Source organism: Gymnodraco acuticeps, unplaced genomic scaffold (assembly GCF_902827175.1).
Source record: "Gymnodraco acuticeps unplaced genomic scaffold, fGymAcu1.1, whole genome shotgun sequence".
NCBI lineage: Eukaryota > Metazoa > Chordata > Actinopteri > Perciformes > Bathydraconidae > Gymnodraco > Gymnodraco acuticeps.
Window position 1 is genome coordinate 255,337 of NW_022991493.1, and position 25,423 is coordinate 280,759.

Genomic DNA, 25,423 nt, shown 5'->3' on the forward strand with positions numbered 1-25,423 from the left:
TCATGTCTCTTCTTCATCAACATGTGTCCTCTCTTCTTCATGTCTCTTCTACATCAACATGTGTCCCCTCTTCTTCATGTCTCTTCTACATCAACATGTGTCCCCTCTTCTTCATGTCTCTTCTACATCAACATGTGTCCCCTCTTCTTCATGTCTCTTCTACATCAACATGTGTCCCCTCTTCTTCATGTTTCATGAACAGACTAAACTTCTTAGCCACGTTCACACCGCAGTACTTTACCCACTTTAGTTCCGAAATGTCTCGTTCACACCAAAAAGAGCCGGAACTAAAATTAGTTCATGAGAACCTTTTCACCCCCTTTTCCGTCCCTGCTAGAGAGCAGGGACTTTCGTGGGAGAAAAAGGTTCTTGTGTCTGATTGGCTGGGCGGATTGCAAACCACGCCCCGTAAAACTCCCAAAAAGTTTTGTGAAGCCGCCATTTTATTATCCTTGCATTAGCATTATTAGCATTAGCATTAGCCCAGCGCAGAAACGCAGAGAGACTAACTTATGGCAACACAAAAGAAAACATGGGAGCGGTGGAGATGAGGAGGTGTCGGCGTTCTGGCGATTTACTCGGAAGGCTTCAGTAGAAGCTGCTGGGAGTCCCAGCAGCTTCTACTGAAGCCAGTCCCTAACTCCGGGGACTTCCGGCAGGGGACTCCGGGTGGCAGTATACGCCGTGAAGTGGTTTGCGGCCTGCCAGTAAGCCCAAAGCAGAAGAAGAAGTGACTTCAGCGGCTTCTTTGCCTTATCCTCCCTCAGGGAACTTATTCCGGTGTGAAAGCGCCTATTGAGTTCTTTGTAACCAAATGTCTCTCAGAGGGGCGTGGGGAGGGGCTCCTTATTTTCATCTAAAGTAACAGACAGAGAATCAGCACTTTTAAAACAGGGCTGAAACAGAGGGGATTATGGGTAATCCTGCAGTGACCTGTTTGGTGTTTCAGCCAATCAGAGACAGGCTCTGGATCAGGGTTTCCGTTAGCCGGTAATTACCGGTTTTTAGCTGGTAAAATGTATTCAAAACCGGTAAATTCAAAACCTGCCGGTCAAAATTTCCGGTAATAATTAGGGATGCTCCGATAGATCGGCCGCCGATCATTATCGGCCGATATTCACTCTTAATAGTTTGATCGGTGCTCTCTATAAAGGCCGATCAAGAGAGCTGGATCTGATCGATATGGACATAAACGCGAGTGAAGTATAACCGGAGAGAGAGAGAGATCAGATCAGCTGCTGAGTCTGACTGAGACACGCAGACACTGTTTAGCGAGCTGCATGAGATACAGACGGGCTGTCAGGAGAGAGAGAGGGAGGGAGAGGGGAAAAGAGAGGATCCGTTTCTCTCGTGTTATTATTCAAAGTTAATGTAAACTTTTGAATAATGTACTTTATCTACTATAAGTAGTTTGTTTGAATGTAATAACTATGTTGTTTGTTGTTTGTGGAAGCGCATCATTTGTTGAAAAATGAATCTGAACTTTTCGATCTGTTACGATTTATAAACTGAAGCAAAATAAAAAATTAGCCCCATTAACTGAGTTTTAAACATCAGCATATCCGGTCATAGTCCGGTAATTACCTGCTAACTCTGCTACACAATTATTATTGAAACATTACCGGTAAGTTTCGAATTTGTCCGGTAAAATAAATTATTTTCGGACATTTGACCGGCAAGAAAAAATCCTGGCGGAAACCCTGCTCTGGATATATCTGAGACCTGTGAGATATTGATGAAACACAGGATAATAGGGGACCTTTAAACTATTAATAAATCCTACCCTCTCTGTTCGTTAGCAGGTTTACAGAAAAACTACTAGCCAGATGTCCATGAAACTTGGTGGACGTGTGAAGCATTGGCCAAGGAAGAACATATTAACATTTTAAGTGAATCCAAATAACGTCAAAAAGGTCGTTAGTGAGATAGATGAAAGCAACACATCTGGGTACTTTCCCTCTATGCAAGGCTACGCCCCTTTTTTTGGTAAAACACTCGCTCTCATTTGAATGGCGGTAAATACAGATTCTAAATTGTTTGCCAATCCGATCCCAAATACTACTTGATATATAGAATTCATTCTACGTCAATAGGCGATTGATGTCCAAACGAGTGGACAAATGACCCGACTCAGGTGTCAGACCTTACCGTTGGGTTTAGGATGCATCAGAGATAGTCTGATCTGAGCAGGAACGGCGTCCGGATGTAAGCTGAGTTCATTTCCCTCCATTTGTCCTGCGACTCCCGGGATGGCCTTCAGTCCCAAAAACGCCTCGCCTTCGAAGTCGTCCGTCCTCAAAGTGTCGTGATCGAAAACCGTGACGACCAGACACGCTCCTGAAGCCTGGCACTGCTCCAGAGAAATCAGACTGTGGTACAAAGATAGTCTAATCAGAGATGGCAAAAGTACACACATCCTTGAATCAAGTAGAAGTACAGATACTCGTGTTTAAAAATACTCTGGTGAAAGTAGAAGTACTGACTAAACTTCTTTACTCAAGTAAAAGTAAAGAGGCTTTGAAATGTACTTCAGTAAAAAGTACCCATAACTAGCAGCTGTTTTAAAGAGTACCTGACCTCCCTTTATATTAATAGAACAATAATGTCATTGTTAGCTAATGAATGTTTCCATGCTGAACAACGGCAACATGACAACGTTTCCATTGGTCCCTCTTCTTTAGAGAAGACCAGGAAATGATGGATACACGGATCGTGTTCAAATCAATAGGCACGCAATGACTCTAAAGAATAATGATCACGCATCAAACACACATTCAGACTAAAGGAACCAGCTGTTTGGAAAATGAGAGAAGTAGAAAGTACAAGTATTTGAGTTCAACATGTAAGAAGTAGAAAGTACAGGTATTTGTGTTCAACATGTAAGAAGTAGAAAGTACAGGTATTTGTGTTCAACATGTAAGAAGTAGAAAGTACAGGTATTTGTGTTCAACATGTAAGAAGTAGAAAGTACAGGTATTTGGGTTCAACATGTGAGAAGTAGAAAGTACAGGTATTTGAGTTCAACATGTAAGAAGTAGAAAGTACAGGTATTTGAGTTCAACATGTAAGAAGTAGAAAGTACAGGTATTTGTGTTCAACATGTAAGAAGTAGAAAGTACAGGTATTTGAGTTCAACATGTAAGAAGTAGAAAGTACAGGTATTTGGGTTCAACATGTGAGAAGTAGAAAGTACAGGTATTTGTGTTCAACATGTAAGAAGTAGAAAGTACAGGTATTTGAGTTCAACATGTAAGAAGTAGAAAGTACAGGTATTTGTGTTCAACATGTAAGAAGTAGAAAGTACAGGTATTTGAGTTCAACATGTAAGAAGTAGAAAGTACAGGTATTTGAGTTCAACATGTAAGAAGTAGAAAGTACAGGTATTTGAGTTCAACATGTGAGAAGTAGAAAGTACAGGTATTTGAGTTCAACATGAGAGAAGTAGAAAGTACAGGTATTTGAGTTCAACATGTGAGAAGTAGAAAGTACAGGTATTTGTGTTCAACATGAGAGAAGTAGAAAGTACAGGTATTTGTGTTCAACATGTAAGAAGTAGAAAGTACAGGTATTTGAGTTCAACATGAGAGAAGTAGAAAGTACAGGTATTTGAGTTCAACATGTAAGAAGTAGAAAGTACAGGTATTTGAGTTCAACATGTAAGAAGTAGAAAGTACAGGTATTTGAGTTCAACATGAGAGAAGTAGAAAGTACAGGTATTTGTGTTCAACATGAGAGAAGTAGAAAGTACAGGTATTTGAGTTCAACATGTAAGAAGTAGAAAGTACAGGTATTTGTGTTCAACATGTAAGAAGTAGAAAGTACAGGTATTTGGGTTCAACATGTAAGAAGTAGAAAGTACAGGTATTTGAGTTCAATATGTGAGAAGTAGAAAGTACAGGTATTTGTGTTCAACATGTGAGAAGTAGAAAGTACAGGTATTTGAGTTCAACATGAGAGAAGTAGAAAGTACAGGTATTTGTGTTCAACATGTAAGAAGTAGAAAGTACAGGTATTTGTGTTCAACATGTGAGAAGTAGAAAGTACAGGTATTTGAGTTCAACATGAGAGAAGTAGAAAGTACAGGTATTTGTGTTCAACATGAGAGAAGTAGAAAGTACAGGTATTTGTGTTCAACATGTAAGAAGTAGAAAGTACAGGTATTTGAGTTCAACATGTAAGAAGTAGAAAGTACAGGTATTTGAGTTCAACATGAGAGAAGTAGAAAGTACAGGTATTTGTGTTCAACATGTAAGAAGTAGAAAGTACAGGTATTTGAGTTCAACATGTAAGAAGTAGAAAGTACAGGTATTTGGGTTCAACATGTAAGAAGTAGAAAGTAAAAAGTAGTCAGAAAAATAAGTAGTGGAGTAAAGTACTGATACCAGAACAATGTACTTAAGTACAGTAATGAAGTATTTGTACTCTACTGGTGACTGTACATGTTAACACTGAGATGTGACATAGAATATTATAGACGTATAACTTACAATTCAAAGGCCTCGTCGAAAAGGGGGTTGAGATCACAGTTTTTGATCTGCGTGCAGCGAGGCTCCACTTCAGGGAAAATGTGGTTTGGCTCCAAACACAGCTGCACAAAGGGGTCGCTCAGACCTGGAAAAAACACAGAAGCATCAGGATATCAGGAAAGATCTCATAGGAATGTGAATTTCCAGTAATGCATCTCTACGGATGCAATAAAGTTGTGCAGGAAAAAGTTAAAAAAAAAACAGAAATAAGTCATTATTAACATTAGCCGCCTTTATCTTAGCGGTGGTGACGTGAAGTCATGTGACCGTGCTGTAGTTCCTTTATAGCCCAATATTAGCCACCTTTAGCTTAGCGGTGGTGACGTGAAGTCATGTGACCGTGCTGTAGTTCCTTTATAGCCCAACATTAGCCTCCTTTAGCTTAGCGGTGGTGACGTGAAGTCATGTGACCGTGCTGTAGTTCCTTTATAGCCCAACATTAGCCACCTTTAGCTTAGCGGTGGTGACGTGAAGTCATGTGACCGTGCTGTAGTTCCTTTATAGCCCAACATTAGCCACCTTTAGCTTAGCGGTGGTGACGTGAAGTCATGTGACCGTGCTGTAGTTCCTTTATAGCCCAACATTAGCCTCCTTTAGCTTAGCGGTGGTGACGTGAAGTCATGTGACCGTGCTGTAGTTCCTTTATAGCCCAATATTAGCCACCTTTAGCTTAGCGGTGGTGACGTGAAGTCATGTGACCGTGCTGTAGTTCCTCTATAGCCCAACATTAGCCTCCTTTAGCTTAGCGGTGGTGACGTGAAGTCATGTGACCGTGCTGTAGTTCCTTTATAGCCCAATATTAGCCTCCTTTAGCTTAGCGGTGGTGACGTGAAGTCATGTGACCGTGCTGTAGTTCCTTTATAGCCCAACATTAGCCTCCTTTAGCTTAGCGGTGGTGACGTGAAGTCATGTGACCGTGCTGTAGTTCCTTTATAGCCCAATATTAGCCACCTTAGCTTAGCGGTGGTGACGTGAAGTCATGTGACCGTGCTGTAGTTCCTTTATAGCCCAACATTAGCCTCCTTTAGCTTAGCGGTGGTGACGTGAAGTCATGTGACTGTGCTGTAGTTACATTACATTACATTACATTACATTACATTGCATTTAGCTGACGCTTTTGTCCAAAGCGACTTACAATAAGTACATTCGACCAGGAAGACACAACCTTGAAGAAAACAGAATCATATAAGTATATCAGGTTTCATAGAGCCAAACATTTCAAGTGCTACTCAACTGGCTTTAGGTAATCCAGTCCTTTATTGGTATAAAAGTGCTTCGTTAATCGTTCTAACGCTCGAAGTGGAGTCGAAAGAGATGACTTTTCAGTTTGCGCCGGAAGATGTGCAAGCTATCTGCCATCCTGATGTCAATGGGGAGCTCATTCCACCATCTTGGAGCCAGGATAGCAAACCCACGTGTTTTCGCCGATGGGAACTTGGGTCCCCCTCGCAGCGAGGGCGCAACGAGTCGTTTGGCTGATGCAGAGCGTAGTGCACGCGCTGGGGTGTACGGTTAACCATGTCCTGGATGTAGGAAGGGCCAGATCCATTCGCAGCACGGTAAGCAAGTACCAGTGTCTTGAAGTGGATTCTAGCAGTTACCGGAAGCCAGTGAAGGGAGCGGAGGAGCGGAGTGGTGTGGGAGAATTTAGGAAGGTTGAAGACCAGACGAGCCGCTGCATTCTGGATGAGCTGCAGAGGTCGGATGGCACATGCAGGTAGACCAGCCAGGAGGGAGTTGCAGTAGTCTAGGCGTGAGATGACGAGAGCCTGGACCAGAACCTGAGTCGCTTTCTGAGTCAGCTGGGGACGTATCTTCCTGATGTTGTAAAGCGTGTATCTGCAGCAGCGGGTTGTAGCAGCGATGTTTGCAGTGAAGGACAGGTTGTTATCTAGGGTCACACCCAGATTCCTTGCAGTTCCTTTATAGCCCAACATTAGCCTCCTTTAGCTTAGCAGTGGTGACGTGAAGTCATGTGACCGTGCTGTAGTTCCTTTATAGCCCAACATTAGCCACCTTTAGCTTAGCGGTGGTGACGTGAAGTCATGTGACCGTGCTGTAGTTCCTTTATAGCCCAACATTAGCCTCCTTTAGCTTAGCGGTGGTGACGTGAAGTCATGTGACCGTGCTGTAGTTCCTTTATAGCCCAACATTAGCCACCTTTAGCTTAGCGGTGGTGACGTGAAGTCATGTGACCGTGCTGTAGTTCCTTTATAGCCCAACATTAGCCACCTTTAGCTTAGCGGTGGTGACGTGAAGTCATGTGACCGTGCTGTCGTTCCTTTATAGCCCAACATTAGCCACCTTTAGCTTAGCGGTGGTGACGTGAAGTCATGTGACCGTGCTGTCGTTCCTTTATAGCCCAACATTAGCCACCTTTAGTTTAGCGGTGGTGACGTGAAGTCATGTGACCGTGCTGTCGTTCCTTTATAGCCCAACATTAGCTGCCTTTAGCTTAGCGGTGGTGACGTGATGTCATGTGACCGTGCTGTAGTTCCTTTATAGCCCAACATTAGCCACCTTTAGCTTAGCGGTGGTGACGTGAAGTCATGTGACCGTGCTGTAGTTCCTTTATAGCCCAACATTAGCCTCCTTTAGCTTAGCGGTGGTGACGTGAAGTCATGTGACCGTGCTGTAGTTCCTTTATAGCCCAACATTAGCCACCTTTAGCTTAGCGGTGGTGACGTGAAGTCATGTGACCGTGCTGTCGTTCCTTTATAGCCCAACATTAGCTGCCTTTAGCTTAGCGGTGGTGACGTGATGTCATGTGACCGTGCTGTCGTTCCTTTATAGCCCAACATTAGCCACCTTTAGCTTAGCGGTGGTGACGTGAAGTCATGTGACCGCACTTTCCTTTATAGCCCAACATTAGCTCTTTACTTCAAAAACCATAAAGTGGTGTTATTATGTGGAGATTATCCTGCTGAACAAATCATAAACGTGGAGGTTATTTCCTGCAATTATCCAAAATCCAATTGGATTTTTGTGGAGGGAACCTTGGAGATGCTGCCTTCAGGGTTCACTTAAAGAATACGTAATTCCTGCTCCACTCTATAATGTGTTTGTCTTACCATTAGAGTCCATTGGTAGGAGGTTCATGGCGTTCAACACCTCGATCCTGAGTCTCTGGTCTGACCTCCTGTAGGACGCCAGGAGGGTGACCGCACCATATTTCTCTCCGTTGTACACTTTCTGTCATATAAGAAAAAACTGGTTAAAGATCTGAACCGCTACCATGTCGGGGTTAAAGAAGCTTTTTGCATCTCTCACCTGCTCCCATACTTTCCCTTCCAGAAACTTCTCCACAAGCTTCCAGCTGCTCAGAGAGTTGTGAGACAGGTGAGCTTTGAGAGCCTTGGAGACATCGGAGAAGAACATGAGATTATATTAAAGACTATGTTTCTTTTTCATTTTGATCTGAGGAAATGTGGTCTTAGCTTTGTGTCTTAGCTTACTCACCTTGTACTCATCAGAGTGTAATATATCCAGAGGGAGCCCATTCCCCTCAGCGAGGAAGCACTGCTCCAGGCACTGAAATATTCACAACACAAAATAAAATGTACCGTAAGGCTAGGCCAACCCCAATAAAACCCGAACATGTTTCAGTAAATGTTCCCCAAAAAGATTGAAGTTGTTATTAGTGAGTTTAGGAGATGCTTTTTGGTTGATTTACTTGACCTTTGTACGGTGCTTATAGGCTTTTATGCTAAGCTAAGGTTAAAGCACCCTAGCTATAGCAGAAAAAAGTAAATGGGCATTATTTTAAAAAGTTGTCCTTGTACTAAAAGTTAATTTCGCCAACTTCGGGCTCTGGAAAATAGAGCTAATGCAGAAATGCCTTAAATCTGCATTCTCTTAACATCCAGCAGAGGGCGACACCGCTAGTTGCAATAAGTCAGATTGTATAGAAGTCAATGTGCGAACTTCTTACATGATTTCATTATTAAGTCAATATATTTTCCAACTTTTTTTTGTCTAACTCTTTTGGTACAAGACTCGAATGTCACTTCTTCAACAAAAACTAATTTGCTAATTGCCCAACTTGTGGCTTCAAAACAAACAAACAAAAGTCATGCTGACTACGTCCATTGCTTTCATAGAGACTTTAATTTACTACTAAATGCCTTCTTCTTCTTCTCTGGTACAACAGACACCACAATGTTCCAAGTTGATAAGGGGGGGGGGGGGGGTTACCTTGGTGCTGATTGGCTAATGGTTACACAAGCCAAAACATCGTTATGACATCGTCAAGTGGCCAAAATCTGATCAGCTCATTTTCAGACAGGTTTTTATAGAAATGGATCAAAAAGAGAGAGAATCTTTGTTCCTGAAACTTTCAGAGTCTCTTTCCACAGAGGGGACACATGTTGATGTAGAAGAGACATGAAGAAGAGGGGACACATGTTGATGTAGAAGAGACATGAAGAAGAGGGGACACATGTTGATGTAGAAGAGACATGAAGAAGAGGGGACACATGTTGATGTAGAAGAGACATGAAGAAGAGGGGACACATGTTGATGTAGAAGAGACATGAAGAAGAGGGGACACATGTTGATGTGGAAGAGACGTGAAGAAGAGGGGACACATGTTGATGTAGAAGAGACGTGAAGAAGAGGGGACACATGTTGATGAAGAAGAGACATGAAGAAGAGGGGACACATGTTGATGTAGAAGAGACGTGAAGGAAGAGGGGACACATGTTGATGTAGAAGAGACGTGAAGAAGAGGGGACACATGTTGATGTAGAAGAGACGTGAAGAAGAGGGACACATGTTGATGTAGAAGAGACATGAAGAAGAGGGGACACATGTTGATGTAGAAGAGACATGAAGGAGAGGGGGACACGTGTTGATGTAGAAGAGACATGAAGAAGAGGGGACACATGTTGATGTAGAAGAGACATGAAGAAGAGGGGACACATGTTGATGTAGAAGAGACATGAAGAAGAGGGGACACATGTTGATGTAGAAGAGACACGAAGAAGAAGGGGACCACATGTTGATGTAGAAGAGGCATGAAGAAGAGGGGACACATGTTGATGTAGAAGAGACATGAAGAAGAGGGGACACATGTTGATGAAGAAGAGACATGAAGAAGAGGGGACACACGTTGATGTAGAAGAGACATGAAGAAGAGGGGACACATGTTGATGTAGAAGAGACATGAAGAAGAGGGGACACATGTTGATGTGGAAGAGACATGAAGAAGAGGGGACACATGTTGATGAAGAAGAGACATGAAGAAGAGGGGACACATGTTGATGTAGAAGAGACATGAAGAAGAGGAGTTTGCATACTAGGTGACCTTTAAAGGTTGATGACTGACCTGCAGAGTGTACTGCAGCCTCTGGCAGAACACCATCAGTCCTTCCTGCTGATGGTGCTGAGCAGCCACCTGGTGGAGGATCTTCAACGAGTTGATCCACAACGGAATCAGGAGACTAGAAGAAGAGGAGGAAGAAACCAAGTTTAAGCAGCTGGGATCTCAAACAGAAAAAGACGAAATATAAAAGTCCATTGTCCATGGGGGAGGTTTTATTTGTAGGGTTTATTTTCTCATGTTACGTCAATCAAACAAAAACAAAGAGCAATGGTTTCTGTTGGGGAATCATTCGCCCTGCATGTCCTCCTCCTCCTTCGCCCTCTGACGCAGACCCAGCCTCGAGCAGCCGCTATCCCCCTGAAGGAGGAGCTGCCCTAGCAAGTTGCTGTTGTTACCAGTTTGTGAGCGGGCAGCTCTCGGTCAGAGATAGTTGTTGTTGTGGGACACCTGGAACACATCCTTCTCGGGGTGCAGAGGACCCCGAGACATAAGAGACAACGACTGTGATTCAGTTTCCTCAGCTGTTTAGTCTCTATTGAAGAATGTTGGTGATTACACTCTGAACTAAAACCTGGAGCTACAGGAGGGATTTCAGAATTGATTGTGGCATCTCAACCGTGTGGTCAGACCGTGGCCCGTGACATGTCTCGTGAATTCTCCGGCCGAAGCTCCAAATGAACCGTCAGTGTTTGCCATCAAAGCTCCAGCTCTCCTCGTGTCTCTCTGAGTCCTGACTCCATCAGAGCTCCAGCTCTCCTCGTGTCTCTGACTCCATCAGAGCTCCAGCTCTCCTCGTGTCTCTGACTCCATCAAAGCTCCAGCTCTCCTCATGTCTCTCTGAGTCCTGACTCCATCAAAGCTCCAGCTCTCCTCGTGTCTCTGAGTCCTGACTCCATCAGAGCTCCAGCTCTCCTCGTGTCTCTCTGAGTCCTGACTCCATCAAAGCTCCAGCTCTCCTCCTGTCTCTGAGTCCTGACTCCATCAGAGCTCCTGCTCTCCTCGTGTCTCTCTGAGTCCTGACTCCATCAGATCTCCAGCTCTCCTCGTGTCTCTCTGAGTCCTGACTCCATCAGAGCTCCAGCTCTCCTCGTGTCTCTCTGAGTCCTGACTCCATCAGAGCTCCAGCTCTCCTCATGTCTCTCTGAGTCCTGACTCCATCAAAGCTCCAGCTCTCCTCGTGTCTCTCTGAGTCCTGACTCCATCAGAGCTCCAGCTCTCCTCATGTCTCTCTGAGTCCTGACTCCATCAAAGCTCCAGCTCTCCTCGTGTCTCTGAGTCCTGACTCCATCAGAGCTCCAGCTCTCCTCATGTCTCTCTGAGTCCTGACTCCATCAGAGCTCCAGCTCTCCTCATGTCTCTCTGAGTCCTGACTCCATCAGAGCTCCAGCTCTCCTCGTGTCTCTCTGAGTCCTGACTCCATCAGAGCTCCAGCTCTCTCGTGTCTCTCTGAGTCCTGACTCCATCAGAGCTCCAGCTCTCCTCGTGTCTCTCTGAGTCCTGACTCCATCAGAGCTCCAGCTCTCCTCGTGTCTCTCTGAGTCCTGACTCCATCAGAGCTCCAGCTCTCCTCGTGTCTCTCTGAGTCCTGACTCCATCAAAGCTCCAGCTCTCCTCGTGTCTCTGAGTCCTGACTCCATCAGAGCTCCAGCTCTCCTCGTGTCTCTCTGAGTCCTGACTCCATCAGAGCTCCAGCTCTCCTCGTGTCTCTCTGAGTCCTGACTCCATCAAAGCTCCAGCTCTCCTCGTGTCTCTCTGAGTCCTGACTCCATCAAAGCTCCAGCTCTCCTCGTGTCTCTGAGTCCTGACTCCATCAGAGCTCCAGCTCTCCTCGTGTCTCTCTGAGTCCTGACTCCATCAAAGCTCCAGCTCTCCTCGTGTCTCTCTGAGTCCTGACTCCATCAGAAGCTCCAGCTCTCCTCGTGTCTCTCTGAGTCCTGACTCCATCAGAGCTCCAGCTCTCCTCGTGTCTCTTGAGTCCTGACTCCATCAGAGCTCCAGCTCTCCTCGTGTCTCTCTGAGTCCTGACTCCATCAGAGCTCCAGCTCTCCTCATGTCTCTCTGAGTCCTGACTCCATCAAAGCTCCAGCTCTCCTCGTGTCTCTGAGTCCTGACTCCATCAGAGCTCCAGCTCTCCTCATGTCTCTCTGAGTCCTGACTCCATCAGAGCTCCAGCTCTCCTCATGTCTCTCTGAGTCCTGACTCCATCAGAGCTCCTGCTCTCCTCGTGTCTCTCTGAGTCCTGACTCCATCAGAGCTCCAGCTCTCCTCCTGTCTCTGAGTCCTGACTCCATCAAAGCTCCAGCTCTCCTCGTGTCTCTCTGAGTCCTGACTCCATCAAAGCTCCAGCTCTCCTCGTGTCTCTGAGTCCTGACTCCATCAGAGTTCCAGCTCTCCTCGTGTCTCTGAGTCCTGACTCCATCAGAGCTCCAGCTCTCCTCGTGTCTCTCTGAGTCCTGACTCCATCAAAGCTCCAGCTCTCCTCGTGTCTCTCTGAGTCCTGACTCCATCAAAGCTCCAGCTCTCCTCGTGTCTCTGATCTGACTCCATCAAAGCTCCAGCTCTCCTCGTGTCTCTCTGAGTCCTGACTCCATCAAAGCTCCAGCTCTCCTCGTGTCTCTGACTCCATCAAAGCTCCAGCTCTCCTCGTGTCTCTCTGAGTCCTGACTCCATCAAAGCTCCAGCTCTCCTCGTGTCTCTCTGAGTCCTGACTCCATCAGAGCTCCAGCTCTCCTCGTGTCTCTCTGAGTCCTGACTCCATCAAAGCTCCAGCTCTCCTCATGTCTCTCTGAGTCCTGACTCCATCAAAGCTCCAGCTCTCCTCGTGTCTCTCTGAGTCCTGACTCCATCAGAGCTCCAGCTCTCCTTGTGTCTCTGAGTCCTGACTCCATCAAAGCTCCAGCTCTCCTCATGTCTCTCTGAGTCCTGACTCCATCAAAGCTCCAGCTCTCCTCGTGTCTCTCTGAGTCCTGACTCCATCAGAGCTCCAGCTCTCCTCGTGTCTCTCTGAGTCCTGACTCCATCAAAGCTCCAGCTCTCCTCGTGTCTCTCTGAGTCCTGACTCCATCAGAGCTCCAGCTCTCCTCGTGTCTCTCTGAGTCCTGACTCCATCAGAGCTCCAGCTCTCCTCGTGTCTCTGAGTCCTGACTCCATCAGAGCTCCAGCTCTCCTCGTGTCTCTGAGTCCTGACTCCATCAAAGCTCCAGCTCTCCTCGTGTCTCTGAGTCCTGACTCCATCAGAGCTCCAGCTCTCCTCGTCTCTCTGAGTCCTGACTCCATCAGAGCTCCAGCTCTCCTCGTGTCTCTCTGAGTCCTGACTCCATCAGAGCTCCAGCTCTCCTCGTGTCTCTTTGAGTCCTGACTCCATCAGAGCTCCAGCTCTCCTCGTGTCTCTGAGTCCTGACTTCATCAGAGCTCCAGCTCTCCTCGTGTCTCTCTGAGTCCTGACTCCATCAAAGCTCCAGCTCTCCTCGTGTCTCTGAGTCCTGACTCCATCAAAGCTCCAGCTCTCCTCGTGTCTCTGAGTCCTGACTCCATCAGAGCTCCAGCTCTCCTCGTCTCTCTGAGTCCTGACTCCATCAGAGCTCCAGCTCTCCTCGTGTCTCTCTGAGTCCTGACTCCATCAGAGCTCCAGCTCTCCTCGTGTCTCTCTGAGTCCTGACTCCATCAGAGCTCCAGCTCTCCTCGTGTCTCTTGAGTCCTGACTCCATCAGAGCTCCAGCTCTGCTCGTGTCTCTCTGAGTCCTGACTCCATCAGAGCTCCAGCTCTCCTCGTGTCTCTCTGAGTCCTGACTCCATCAAAGCTCCAGCTCTCCTCGTGTCTCTCTGAGTCCTGACTCCATCAGAGCTCCAGCTCTCCTCGTGTCTCTCTGAGTCCTGACTCCATCAAAGCTCCAGCTCTCCTCGTGTCTCTCTGAGTCCTGACTCCATCAAAGCTCCAGCTCTCCTCGTGTCTCTGAGTCCTGACTCCATCAGAGCTCCAGCTCTCCTCGTGTCTCTGAGTCCTGACTCCATCAAAGCTCCAGCTCTCCTCGTGTCTCTGAGTCCTGACTCCATCAGAGCTCCAGCTCTCCTCGTGTCTCTCTGAGTCCTGACTCCATCAAAGCTCCAGCTCTCCTCATGTCTCTCTGAGTCCTGACTCCATCAAAGCTCCAGCTCTCCTCGTGTCTCTGAGTCCTGACTCCATCAAAGCTCCAGCTCTCCTCGTGTCTCTCTGAGTCCTGACTCCATCAGAGCTCCAGCTCTCCTCGTGTCTCTCTGAGTCCTGACTCCATCAAAGCTCCAGCTCTCCTCGTGTCTCTGAGTCCTGACTCCATCAAAGCTCCAGCTCTCCTCGTGTCTCTCTGAGTCCTGACTCCATCAGAGCTCCAGCTCTCCTCGTGTCTCTCTGAGTCCTGACTCCATCAAAGCTCCAGCTCTCCTCATGTCTCTCTGAGTCCTGACTCCATCAGAGCTCCCAGCTCTCCTCGTGTCTCTCTGAGTCCTGACTCCATCAAAGCTCCAGCTCTCCTCATGTCTCTCTGAGTCCTGACTCCATCAGAGCTCCAGCTCTCCTCGTGTCTCTCTGAGTCCTGACTCCATCAGAGCTCCAGCTCTCCTCGTGTCTCTCTGAGTCCTGACTCCATCAGAGCTCCAGCTCTCCTCGTGTCTCTCTGAGTCCTGACTCCATCAGAGCTCCAGCTCTCCTCGTGTCTCTCTGAGTCCTGACTCCATCAAAGCTCCAGCTCTCCTCGTGTCTCTGAGTCCTGACTCCATCAGAGCTCCAGCTCTCCTCGTGTCTCTCTGAGTCCTGACTCCATCAGAGCTCCAGCTCTCCTCGTGTCTCTCTGAGTCCTGACTCCATCAGAGCTCCAGCTCTCCTCGTGCTCTCTGAGTCCTGACTCCATCAGAGCTCCAGCTCTCCTCGTGTCTCTCTGAGTCCTGACTCCATCAGAGCTCCAGCTCTCCTCGTGTCTCTCTGAAGTCCTGACTCCATCAGAGCTCCAGCTCTCCTCGTGTCTCTCTGAGTCCTGACTCCATCAAAGCTCCAGCTCTCCTCGTGTCTCTGAGTCCTGACTCCATCAGAGCTCCAGCTCTCCTCGTATCTCTCTGAGTCCTGACTCCATCAAAGCTCCAGCTCTCCTCGTGTCTCTCTGAGTCCTGACTCCATCAGAGCTCCAGCTCTCCTTGTGTCTCTCTGAGTCCTGACTCCATCAGAGCTCCAGCTCTCCTCGTGTCTCTGAGTCCTGACTCCATCAAAGCTCCAGCTCTCCTCGTGTCTCTGAGTCCTGACTTCATCAGAGCTCCAGCTCTCCTCGTGTCTCTCTGAGTCCTGACTCCATCAAAGCTCCAGCTCTCCTCGTGTCTCTCTGAGTCCTGACTCCATCAGAGTTCCAGCTCTCCTCGTGTCTCTCTGAGTCCTGACTCCATCAAAGCTCCAGCTCTCCTCGTGTCTCTCTGAGTCCTGACTCCATCAAAGCTCCAGCTCTCCTCGTGTCTCTCTGAGTCCTGACTCCATCAAAGCTCCAGCTCTCCTCGTGTCTCTCTGAGTCCTGACTCCATCAGAGCTCCAGCTCTCCTCGTGTCTCTGAGTCCTGACTCCATCAGAGCTCCAGCTCTCCTCGTGTCTCTCTGAGTCCTGACTCCATCAGAGCTCCAGCTCTCCTCGTGTCTCTCTGAGTCCTGACTCCATCAGAGCTCCAGCTCTCCTCGTGTCTCTCTGAGTCCTGACTCCATCAGAGCTCCAGCTCTCCTCGTGTCTCTGAGTCCTGACTCCATCAGAGCTCCAGCTCTCCTCGTGTCTCTCTGAGTCCTGACTCCATCAGAGCTCCAGCTCTCCTCGTGTCTCTCTGAGCCCTGACTCCATCAGAGCTCCAGCTCTCCTCGTGTCTCTCTGAGTCCTGACTCCATCAGAGCTCCAGCTCTCCTCGTGTCTCTCTGAGCCCTGACTCCATCAAAGCTCCAGCTCTCCTCGTGTCTCTGAGTCCTGACTCCATCAAAGCTCCAGCTCTCCTCGTGTCTCTCTGAGTCCTGACTCCATCAGAGCTCCAGCTCTCCTCGTGTCTCTTTGAGTCCTGACTCCATCAGAGCTCCAGCTCTCCTCGTCTCTCTGAGTCCTGACTCCATCAGAGCTCCAACTCTCCTCGTGTCTCTCTGAGTCCTGACTCCATCAAAGCTCCAGCTCTCCTCGTGTCTCTGAGTCCTGACTCCATCAGAGCTCCAGCTCTCCTCGTGTCTCTCTGAGTCCTGACTCCATCAGAGCTCCAGCTCTCCTCGTGTCTCTCTGAGTCCTGACTCCATCAGAGCTCCAGCTCTCCTCGTGTCTCTGTGAGTCCTGACTCCATCAGAGCTCCAGCTCTCCTCGTGTCTCTCTGAGTCCTGACTTCATCAGAGCTCCAGCTCTCCTCGTGTCTCTGAGTCCTGACTCCATCAGAGCTCCAGCTCTCCTCGTGTCTCTCTGAGTCCTGACTCCATCAGAGCTCCAGCTCTCCTCGTGTCTCTGTGAGTCCTGACTCCATCAGAGCTCCAGCTCTCCTTGTGTCTCTCTGAGTCCTGACTTCATCAGAGCTCCAGCTCTCCTCGTGTCTCTGAGTCCTGACTTCATCAAAGCTCCAGCTCTCCTCGTGTCTCTCTGAGTCCTGACTCCATCAGAGCTCCAGCTCTCCTCGTGTCTCTGAGTCCTGACTCCATCAAGCTCCAGCTCTCCTCGTTTCTCTGAGTCCTGACTCCATCAGAGCTCCAGCTCTCCTCATGTCTCTCTGAGTCCTGACTCCATCAGAGCTCCAGCTCTCCTCGTGTCTCTGAGTCCTGACTCCATCAAAGCTCCAGCTCTCCTCGTGTCTCTCTGAGTCCTGACTCCATCAGAGCTCCAGCTCTCCTCGTGTCTCTCTGAGTCCTGACTCCATCAAAGCTCCAGCTCTCCTCGTGTCTCTCTGAGTCCTGACTCCATCAAAGCTCCAGCTCTCCTCGTGTCTCTCTGAGTCCTGACTCCATCAGAGCTCCAGCTCTCCTCGTCTCTCTGAGTCCTGACTCCATCAGAGCTCCAGCTCTCCTCGTGTCTCTCTGAGTCCTGACTCCATCAAAGCTCCAGCTCTCCTCGTGTCTCTCTGAGTCCTGACTCCATCAGAGCTCCAGCTCTCCTCGTCTCTCTGAGTCCTGACTCCATCAGAGCTCCAGCTCTCCTCGTCTCTCTGAGTCCTGACTCCATGAAAGCTCCAGCTCTCCTCGTGTCTCTGAGTCCTGACTCCATCAGAGCTCCAGCTCTCCTCGTGTCTCTGAGTCCTGACTCCATCAAAGCTCCAGCTCTCCTCGTGTCTCTTTGAGTCCTGACTCCATCAAAGCTCCAGCTCTCCTCGTGTCTCTCTGAGTCCTGACTCCATCAGAGCTCCAGCTCTCCTCGTCTCTCTGAGTCCTGACTCCATCAGAGCTCCAGCTCTCCTCGTGTCTCTCTCTGAGTCCTGACTCCATCAGAGCTCCAGCTCTCCTCGTGTCTCTGAGTCCTGACTCCATCAAAGCTCCAGCTCTCCTCGTGTCTCTCTGAGTCCTGACTCCATCAGAGCTCCAGCTCTCCTCGTGTCTCTCTGAGTCCTGACTCCATCAGAGCTCCAGCTCTCCTCGTGTCTCTCTGAGTCCTGACTCCATCAAAGCTCCAGCTCTCCTCGTGTCTCTCTGAGTCCTGACTCCATCAGAGCTCCAGCTCTCCTCGTGTCTCTCTGAGTCCTGACTCCATCAGAGCTCCAGCTCTCCTCGTGTCTCTCTGAGTCCTGACTCCATCAGAGCTCCAGCTCTCCTCGTGTCTCTCTGAGTCCTGACTCCATCAGAGCTCCAGCTCTCCTCGTGTCTCTCTGAGTCCTGACTCCATCAAAGCTCCAGCTCTCCTCGTGTCTCTGAGTCCTGACTTCATCAGAGCTCCAGCTCTCCTCGTGTCTCTGAGTCCTGACTTCATCAAAGCTCCAGCTCTCCTCGTGTCTCTGAGTCCTGACTTCATCAGAGCTCCAGCTCTCCTCGTGTCTCTCTGAGTCCTGACTCCATCAAAGCTCCAGCTCTCCTCGTGTCTCTGAGTCCTGACTTCATCAGAGCTCCAGCTCTCCTCGTGTCTCTGAGTCCTGACTTCATCAAAGCTCCAGCTCTCCTCGTGTCTCTGAGTCCTGACTTCATCAGAGCTCCAGCTCTCCTCGTGTCTCTCTGAGTCCTGACTCCATCGGAGCTCCAGCTCTCCTCGTGTCTCTCTGAGTCCTGACTCCATCAGAGCTCCAGCTCTCCTCGTGTCTCTCTGAGTCCTGACTCCATCAGAGCTCCAGCTCTCCTCGTGTCTCTCTGAGTCCTGATTTCATCAGAGCTCCAGCTCTCCTCGTGTCTCTCTGAGTCCTGACTCCATCAAAGCTCCAGCTCTCCTCGTGTCTCTGAGTCCTGACTCCATCAAAGCTCCAGCTCTCCTCGTGTCGCTGAGTCCTGACTCCATCAAAGCTCCAGCTCTCCTCGTGTCTCTCTGAGTCCTGACTCCATCAGAGCTCCAGCTCTCCTCGTGTCTCTGAGTCCTGACTCCATCAGAGCTCCAGCTCTCCTCGTGTCTCTCTGAGTCCTGACTCCATCAAAGCTCCAGCTCTCCTCGTGTCTCTCTGAGTCCTGACTCCATCAAAGCTCCAGCTCTCCTCGTGTCTCTGAGTCCTGACTCCATCAGAGCTCCAGCTCTCCTCGTGTCTCTCTGAGTCCTGACTCCATCAAAGCTCCAGCTCTCCTCGTGTCTCTCTGAGTCCTGACTCCATCAGAGCTCCAGCTCTCCTCGTGTCCCTCTGAGTCCTGACTCCATCAGAGCTCCAGCTCTCCTCGTGTCTCTCTGAGTCCTGACTCCATCAGAGCTCCAGCTCTCCTCGTGTCTCTCTGAGTCCTGACTCCATCAGAGCTCCAGCTCTCCTCGTGTCTCTCTGAGTCCTGACTCCATCAGAGCTCCAGCTCTCCTCGTGTCTCTCTGAGTCCTGACTCCATCAGAGCTCCAGCTCTCCTCGTGTCTCTCTGAGTCCTGACTCCATCAGAGCTCCAGCTCTCCTCGTGTCTCTCTGAGTCCTGACTCCATCAGAGCTCCAGCTCTCCTCGTGTCTCTCTGAGTCCTGACTCCATCAAAGCTCCAGCTCTCCTCGTGTCTCTCCGAGTCCTGACTCCATCAGAGCTCCAGCTCTCCTCGTGTCTCTCTGAGTCCTGACTCCATCAGAGCTCCAGCTCTCCTCGTGTCTCTCTGAGTCCTGACTCCATCAAAGCTCCAGCTCTCCTCGTGTCTCTCTGAGTCCTGACTCCATCAAAGCTCCAGCTCTCCTCGTGTCTCTGAGTCCTGACTCCATCAAAGCTCCAGCTCTCCTCGTGTCGCTGAGTCCTGACTCCATCAAAGCTCCAGCTCTCCTCGTGTCTCTCTGAGTCCTGACTCCATCAGAGCTCCAGCTCTCCTCGTGTCCTCTGAGTCCTGACTCCATCAGAGCTCCAGCTCTCCTCGTGTCTCTCTGAGTCCTGACTCCATCAAAGCTCCAGCTCTCCTCGTGTCTCTCTGAGTCCTGACTCCATCAAAGCTCCAGCTCTCCTCGTGTCTCTCTGAGTCCTGACTCCATCAGAGCTCCAGCTCTCCTCGTGTCCCTCTGAGTCCTGACTCCATCAGAGCTCCAGCTCTCCTCGTGTCTCTCTGAGTCCTGACTCCATCAGAGCTCCAGCTCTCCTCGTGTCTCTCTGAGTCCTGACTCCATCAGAGCTCCAGCTCTCCTCGTGTCTCTCTGAGTCCTGACTCCATCAGAGCTCCAGCTCTCCTCGTGTCTCTCTGAGTCCTGACTCCATCAGAGCTCCAGCTCTCCTCGTGTCTCTCCGAGTCCTGACTCCATCAGAGCTCCAGCTCTCCTCGTGTCTCTCTGAGTCCTGACTCCATCAGAGCTCCAGCTCTCCTCGTGTCTCTCTGAGTCCTGACTCCATCAAAGCTCCAGCTCTCCTCGTGTCTCTCTGAGTCCTGACTCCATCAAAGCTCCAGCTCTCCTCGTGTCTCTCTGAGTCCTGACTCCATCAGAGCTCCAGCTCTCCTCGTGTCTCTCTGAGTCCTGACTCCATCAGAGCTCCAGCTCTCCTCGTGTCTCTCTGAGTCCTGACTCCATCAAAGCTCCAGCTCTCCTCGTGTCTCTCTGAGTCCTGACTCCATCAGAGCTCCAGCTCTCCTCGAGTCTCTCTGAGTCCTGACTCCATCAGAGTTCCAGCTCTCCTCGTGTCTCTCTGAGTCCTGACTCCATCAAAGCTCCAGCTCTCCTCGTGTCTCTCTGAGTCCTGACTCCATCAAAGCTCCAGCTCTCCTCGTGTCTCTCTGAGTCCTGCCTCCATCAAAGCTCCAGCTCTCCTCGTGTCTCTCTGAGTCCTGACTCCATCAGAGCTCCAGCTCTCCTCGTGTCTCTCTGAGTCCTGACTCCATCAAAGCTCCAGCTCTCCTCGTGTCTCTCTGAGTCCTGACTCCATCAAAGCTCCAGCTCTCCTCGTGTCTCTCTGAGTCCTGACTCCATCAAAGCTCCAGCTCTCCTCGCCACGCCCTCTGCCAGCCTTTCACGAAACAAAGCTTACCAAACCTTTCAGCGATTCATGCCGGATATGCTCAGCGTAGTGCACTGAAGAACGATGCTGTTCCTACTTTGTTTGGACCAGCGGGGAGATTCGGGTACACAACCTTGTTGTTTGTGTATTTATGATGTTTCAAACAAACAAGGTATCTACCACGACTGTTTCAATGGGTAAACGTTTTTCGGGCTACTAAGTTGGGATGGTGGAGAAATGCTCTCCGCAGACCCATTCTCACAGCGTTATAAATCTGACTCAATATCAAGCCACACTTATTGTTTTTACTTCGGCTGTGAGTGTTTGTGTGCTCAGGATGAGTTTCGCCTGTCCGCTCCTCGCAGCAGCTGCGAGGAGCAACGAGCCTCTCAACGTCCCGACCAATCAGAGCACAGTGGGCTCACAGGGAGGGGGGGGGGGGCAGGAGCTCCAACAAGGCGTGTAGGACAGAGAGTGAATACACATGCTATCAGAGATGCTGTGAGAAACCAATGTGAGTTTGGAACATTGAACAATATAGATATATTCTAGTAGACCTCAACAATGGAATCATGGTCAGTAGAAATGGCCGTGACATGTGACCTTTAAGCATTATGACTGGATATGAAAGGGTTTTTTGGAAACGTGCAAATATTGCAACGCCGACCATTTGAAGAAGCCAATAAATGGAGGAGGGATGCTGAGTTCGAAAGTTCTGAAAAGGCGTTCACTTCTGGTAAAAAAAAAAATCACATTTTGAAGCTGCTTATAAACAACAATACTCATTTCCATAAGACGTGTAAAAAGCTTAGTTGTCTTTTTCTGATTTAAGAGCAAAAACTGTAATCTTTTAGTGCATTTAAACGGTCCACAACACATTGTCCTGAGGGGATGCAGAGTACTGGATACAATCAACATGTTAGCATCCGAGCTAACGGCGTACCTGTTGAAGTTCTCTTGAACCAGGTTTTCATTCATATAATGCAGCTCCTGCTCCAGGTAGCGCATCAGAGGGTCTGCAGCCTGAAGAAAGGAAGGGGTTTGATATCAGACGAACTTAAAAGACATCTGTGTATTTGTTATAATGTTAAAGTCACCTACATCCTCCGTGGACTTGGAGGGAATCCTCTTCCTGGTGGACATGTTTCGGACATGCGTCTCAATATCTGTGTTTAACTGGAGAAGCAGATGGAGAGGTGGGGTTAGAAGCTTCCCTACGTTTTCAGAATCAGAATACCTTATTCGTCCCACAGAGGGGACATGTACATTTGTTACAGCAGAAAAGAGCCAAAGAAAGCTTAATGCTAACTAAAGCATGCACACAAAAGTATTAAAGAAATACACAAGATTACACAATTTACAAAATACACATCCTGTAACAGTTCAGAAGATTTAGCAGCCTTATTAACAGCATATATATATATATGTATATACAGAGGTGGGATGTATTGGAGTACAAATACTTTGTTACTGTACTTAAGTACATTTTTCTGGTATCAGTACTTTACTCCACTACTTATTTTTCTGACTACTTTGACTTCTTACATGTTGAACACAAATACCTGTACTTTCTACTTCTTACATGTTGAACTCAAATACCTGAACTTTCTACTTCTTACATGTTGAACACAAATACCTGAACTTTCTACTTCTTACATGTTGAACTCAAATACCTGTACTTTCTACTTCTTACATGTTGAACTCAAATACCTGAACTTTCTACTTCTTACATGTTGAACTCAAATACCTGTACTTTCTACTTCTTACATGTTGAACACAAATACCTGTACTTTCTACTTCTTACATGTTGAACTCAAATACCTGTACTTTCTACTTCTTACATGTTGAACTCAAATACCTGTACTTTCTACTTCTTACAGGTTGAACTCAAATACCTGTACTTTCTACTTCTTACACGTTGAACACAAATACCTGTACTTTCTACTTCTTACATGTTGAACTCAAATACCTGTACTTTCTACTTCTTACATGTTGAACACAAATACCTGAACTTTCTACTTCTTACATGTTGAACTCAAATACCTGTACTTTCTACTTCTTACATGTTGAACTCAAATACCTGTACTTTCTACTTCTCACATGTTGAACTCAAATACCTGTACTTTCTACTTCTTACATGTTGAACTCAAATACCTGTACTTTCTACTTCTTACATGTTGAACTCAAATACCTGTACTTTCTACTTCTTACATGTTGAACTCAAATACCTGTACTTTCTACTTCTTACATGTTGAACTCAAATACTTGTACTTTCTACTTCTCTAATTTTCCAAACAGCTGGTTCCTTTAGTCTGAATGTGTGTTTGATGCGTGATCATTATTCTTTAGAGTCATTGCGTGCCTATTGATTTGAACACGATCCGTGTATCCATCATTTCCTGGTCTTCTCTAAAGAAGAGGGACCAATGGAAACGTTGTCATGTTGCCGTTGTTCAGCATGGAAACATTCATTAGCTAACAATGACATTATTGTTCTATTAATATAAAGGGAGGTCAGGTACTCTTTAAAGCAGCTGCTAGTTATGGGTACTTTTTACTGAAGTACATTTCAAAGCCTCTTTACTTTGACTTGAGTAAAGAAGTTTAGTCAGTACTTCTACTTTCACCAGAGTATTTTTAAACACGAGTATCTGTACTTCTACTTGAGTAAAGTGTGTACTTTTGCCATCTCTTTATATATATTGCATATAATTATTACAAAAAAGTTGTTGTAGATGTAAGGATGTTCTCGATGCTTCACCTGCTTCCCCAGAGTGTCTAAAGCGGACCGTATCTCTCGCGCCAGGACGCTCTTGGTTTGCTGCAGCTGGGCGGGCAGCGTGTTGTGAAACTGGTTCTCTCCGATCACATTCTGGGTTCGATCCCGAAGCCCGGCCCAGTTCAGCTGCGTGGGAAGACGGGTCAGAACCGAGCGCAGGTGCTCCAGGTCGTTCACCACCACACACAACTGGGAGAAGGATGATAGCATTTAAATAAACGTTAGGTCAAAGTATCGGATAAACAGGAGATCACTAGCATTGACTTAAAGGAGCCTCATAGCTTGACTGTTGAATTAGATTGAAATAACATTGGATATGGTGAACTAAATGTTGGGGGTGGTTAAAATAATAAGCATTAGTTCAAAGAAAACAGCTAAAATAGTAACATTTGCCCAAATAACTTTTAAAGTCAGCATTAGTTAGACATAACGGATGAACAGTGGGGAAAGTGGATAAGAGTAACGGATGAAAAGATCAAATGAATGGCTGAAGAGTGAAGAAAAACAGGTGAAATAACAAGTGTTTGCTAATTAGAGGCCTAAAGAATAAACGGGTAAAAGTAACAGATAAACAGGTTAACATTAGTTTGGGAAATTGCAAAATTAGACGTTTTGCGTTGCAGGTGAACAGGAACAATACTTAGCATTAGTTAAAACATGTAAGCTGATATACTTCGCTAAAAGTGGCCTATTGGTTAAACATTTGAATAATTAAAGTTAGCTAATAATGATGAATGAAGGGTGGATAAACTAAAGCTAATGGGAAAAAGTGGAATAATCTGCTAAAAGTAACGAATAAACCAGAGAAACAATTAGCTTTAAAGTGAAAGATAACCGGTTGAAATTAGATATAAGTATTATATAAACCGGGGAAATGATTAGCTAGAGTTGGACAGTTTTCAAACTATCTAAGGCTGTCTCCTCACCATGTTGATGGCTCTGCCGTGGTCCGAGTTCTCCGACAGCTCCCTGACTCTCTCCTTCAGTAAGTTGCAGTAATTCACCACGATCTTACACACATCCTGAAAACACACAAACACACATGTATTATCTCGCATCTCTCCTGTCAGACTAGAGGACAAACAGAGCCGAACGTTAGCATTAGATACGCCTCGTTTGCATTCCTGTAACACATAAATATAAAAGATGAATGTGTTAATGCGGTGATATCTGAAAATGAAAACCTAAAGTAACTGAAATGGGTGTTGAATCTGCTATAAGTCATGGGGAAACAGGTTAAATAATTAGTTTAGGCTCAGATTAGATTTACATTTGACAGTGTGAGGTAAGGGGACAAATAATAAGCTAACAGCAAACAATGAAAATGATTAGCTTTAGCCAAGAGTAAGCAGCTAAACTAGCCTTATGGATAAAGGCTTTAAATAACTGGCGTTAGCTAAACGTTGTATGTACAGTGATAATTGTTTTGACAGTCACGGATAAACAATGGTAGCAGTTCATATTCTTCAGTTACGGTGCGTCCACACGGCAGCGTCGCGTTGAAGCTTGCCGGTGGGCGTGTCTGGTGCGCGACCAACAACCAATCACATTAATCTCCCGCCCCGGACACACAAGCACGTGGTTTGATTGGCTAGAGATTGTACTGGCATATGATTTGATTGGCTGACGCTTCTGTCGACGCTTGAAAAGTTGAACTTTTCTCAACTTTCAAAGCGAGCAATGGAGGCAGAGCGACGCGACGGAACCACAATGCAGTTCGGCAAAGTGTGACGTCACCCCATTCAAAGTGAATGGGAAGCGTCTAGGGTAGGGTAGTACCTCAGTGATTTTGACCATGAGCATGAAGGCCTCCTCGGGGTCGGGCCAGGACAGTTTCTCCCACAGCTGGCAGATCGGCTGGATTAAAGCCACCAGATCCACGGCGGAGGAGCTGTGTTTAATGGGAACAGATCCAGACTGCAGGGGCTGGAGCTGAGAGGGGGGGGGGGGCACATCATTATCCTCTGAAGGAGATAATATTAAAGCATCAGAACACAGACGTGGGAAGTAGTGGAATACAAATACTTCGTTACTGTACTTTAAGAGCATTTTCTGGTATCAGTACTTTACTCCACTACTTATTTTGCAGACCACTTTTTACTTTGACTTCTTACATGTTGAACACAAATACCTGTACTTTCTACTTCTTACATGTTGAATTCAAATACCTGTACTTTCTACTTCTTACATGTTGAACCCAATACCGTACCTTTCTACTTCTTACATGTTGAACCAAATACCTGTACTTTCTACTTCTTACATGTTGAACTC

General features: G+C 47.4%; 1 protein-coding gene across 1 annotated transcript in view; it reads right to left on the reverse strand.

Annotated features, from left to right (window-relative positions):
• unc13d (unc-13 homolog D (C. elegans)) overlaps positions 1-25,084 on the reverse strand; it is a gene marked incomplete at its 5' end in the record, with an annotated part of 28,276 nt that extends 3,192 nt beyond the window's left edge. Inside the window, 11 exon segments of the mRNA XM_034196775.1 lie at positions 2,149-2,369; positions 4,488-4,611; positions 7,598-7,718; positions 7,797-7,880; positions 7,986-8,057; positions 9,853-9,967; positions 21,317-21,396; positions 21,475-21,549; positions 23,135-23,341; positions 24,079-24,174; positions 24,932-25,084. Coding sequence (XP_034052666.1) covers positions 2,149-2,369; positions 4,488-4,611; positions 7,598-7,718; positions 7,797-7,880; positions 7,986-8,057; positions 9,853-9,967; positions 21,317-21,396; positions 21,475-21,549; positions 23,135-23,341; positions 24,079-24,174; positions 24,932-25,084 — 1,348 coding nt within the window.
• Between the last annotated feature and the right edge of the window lie 339 nt (positions 25,085-25,423).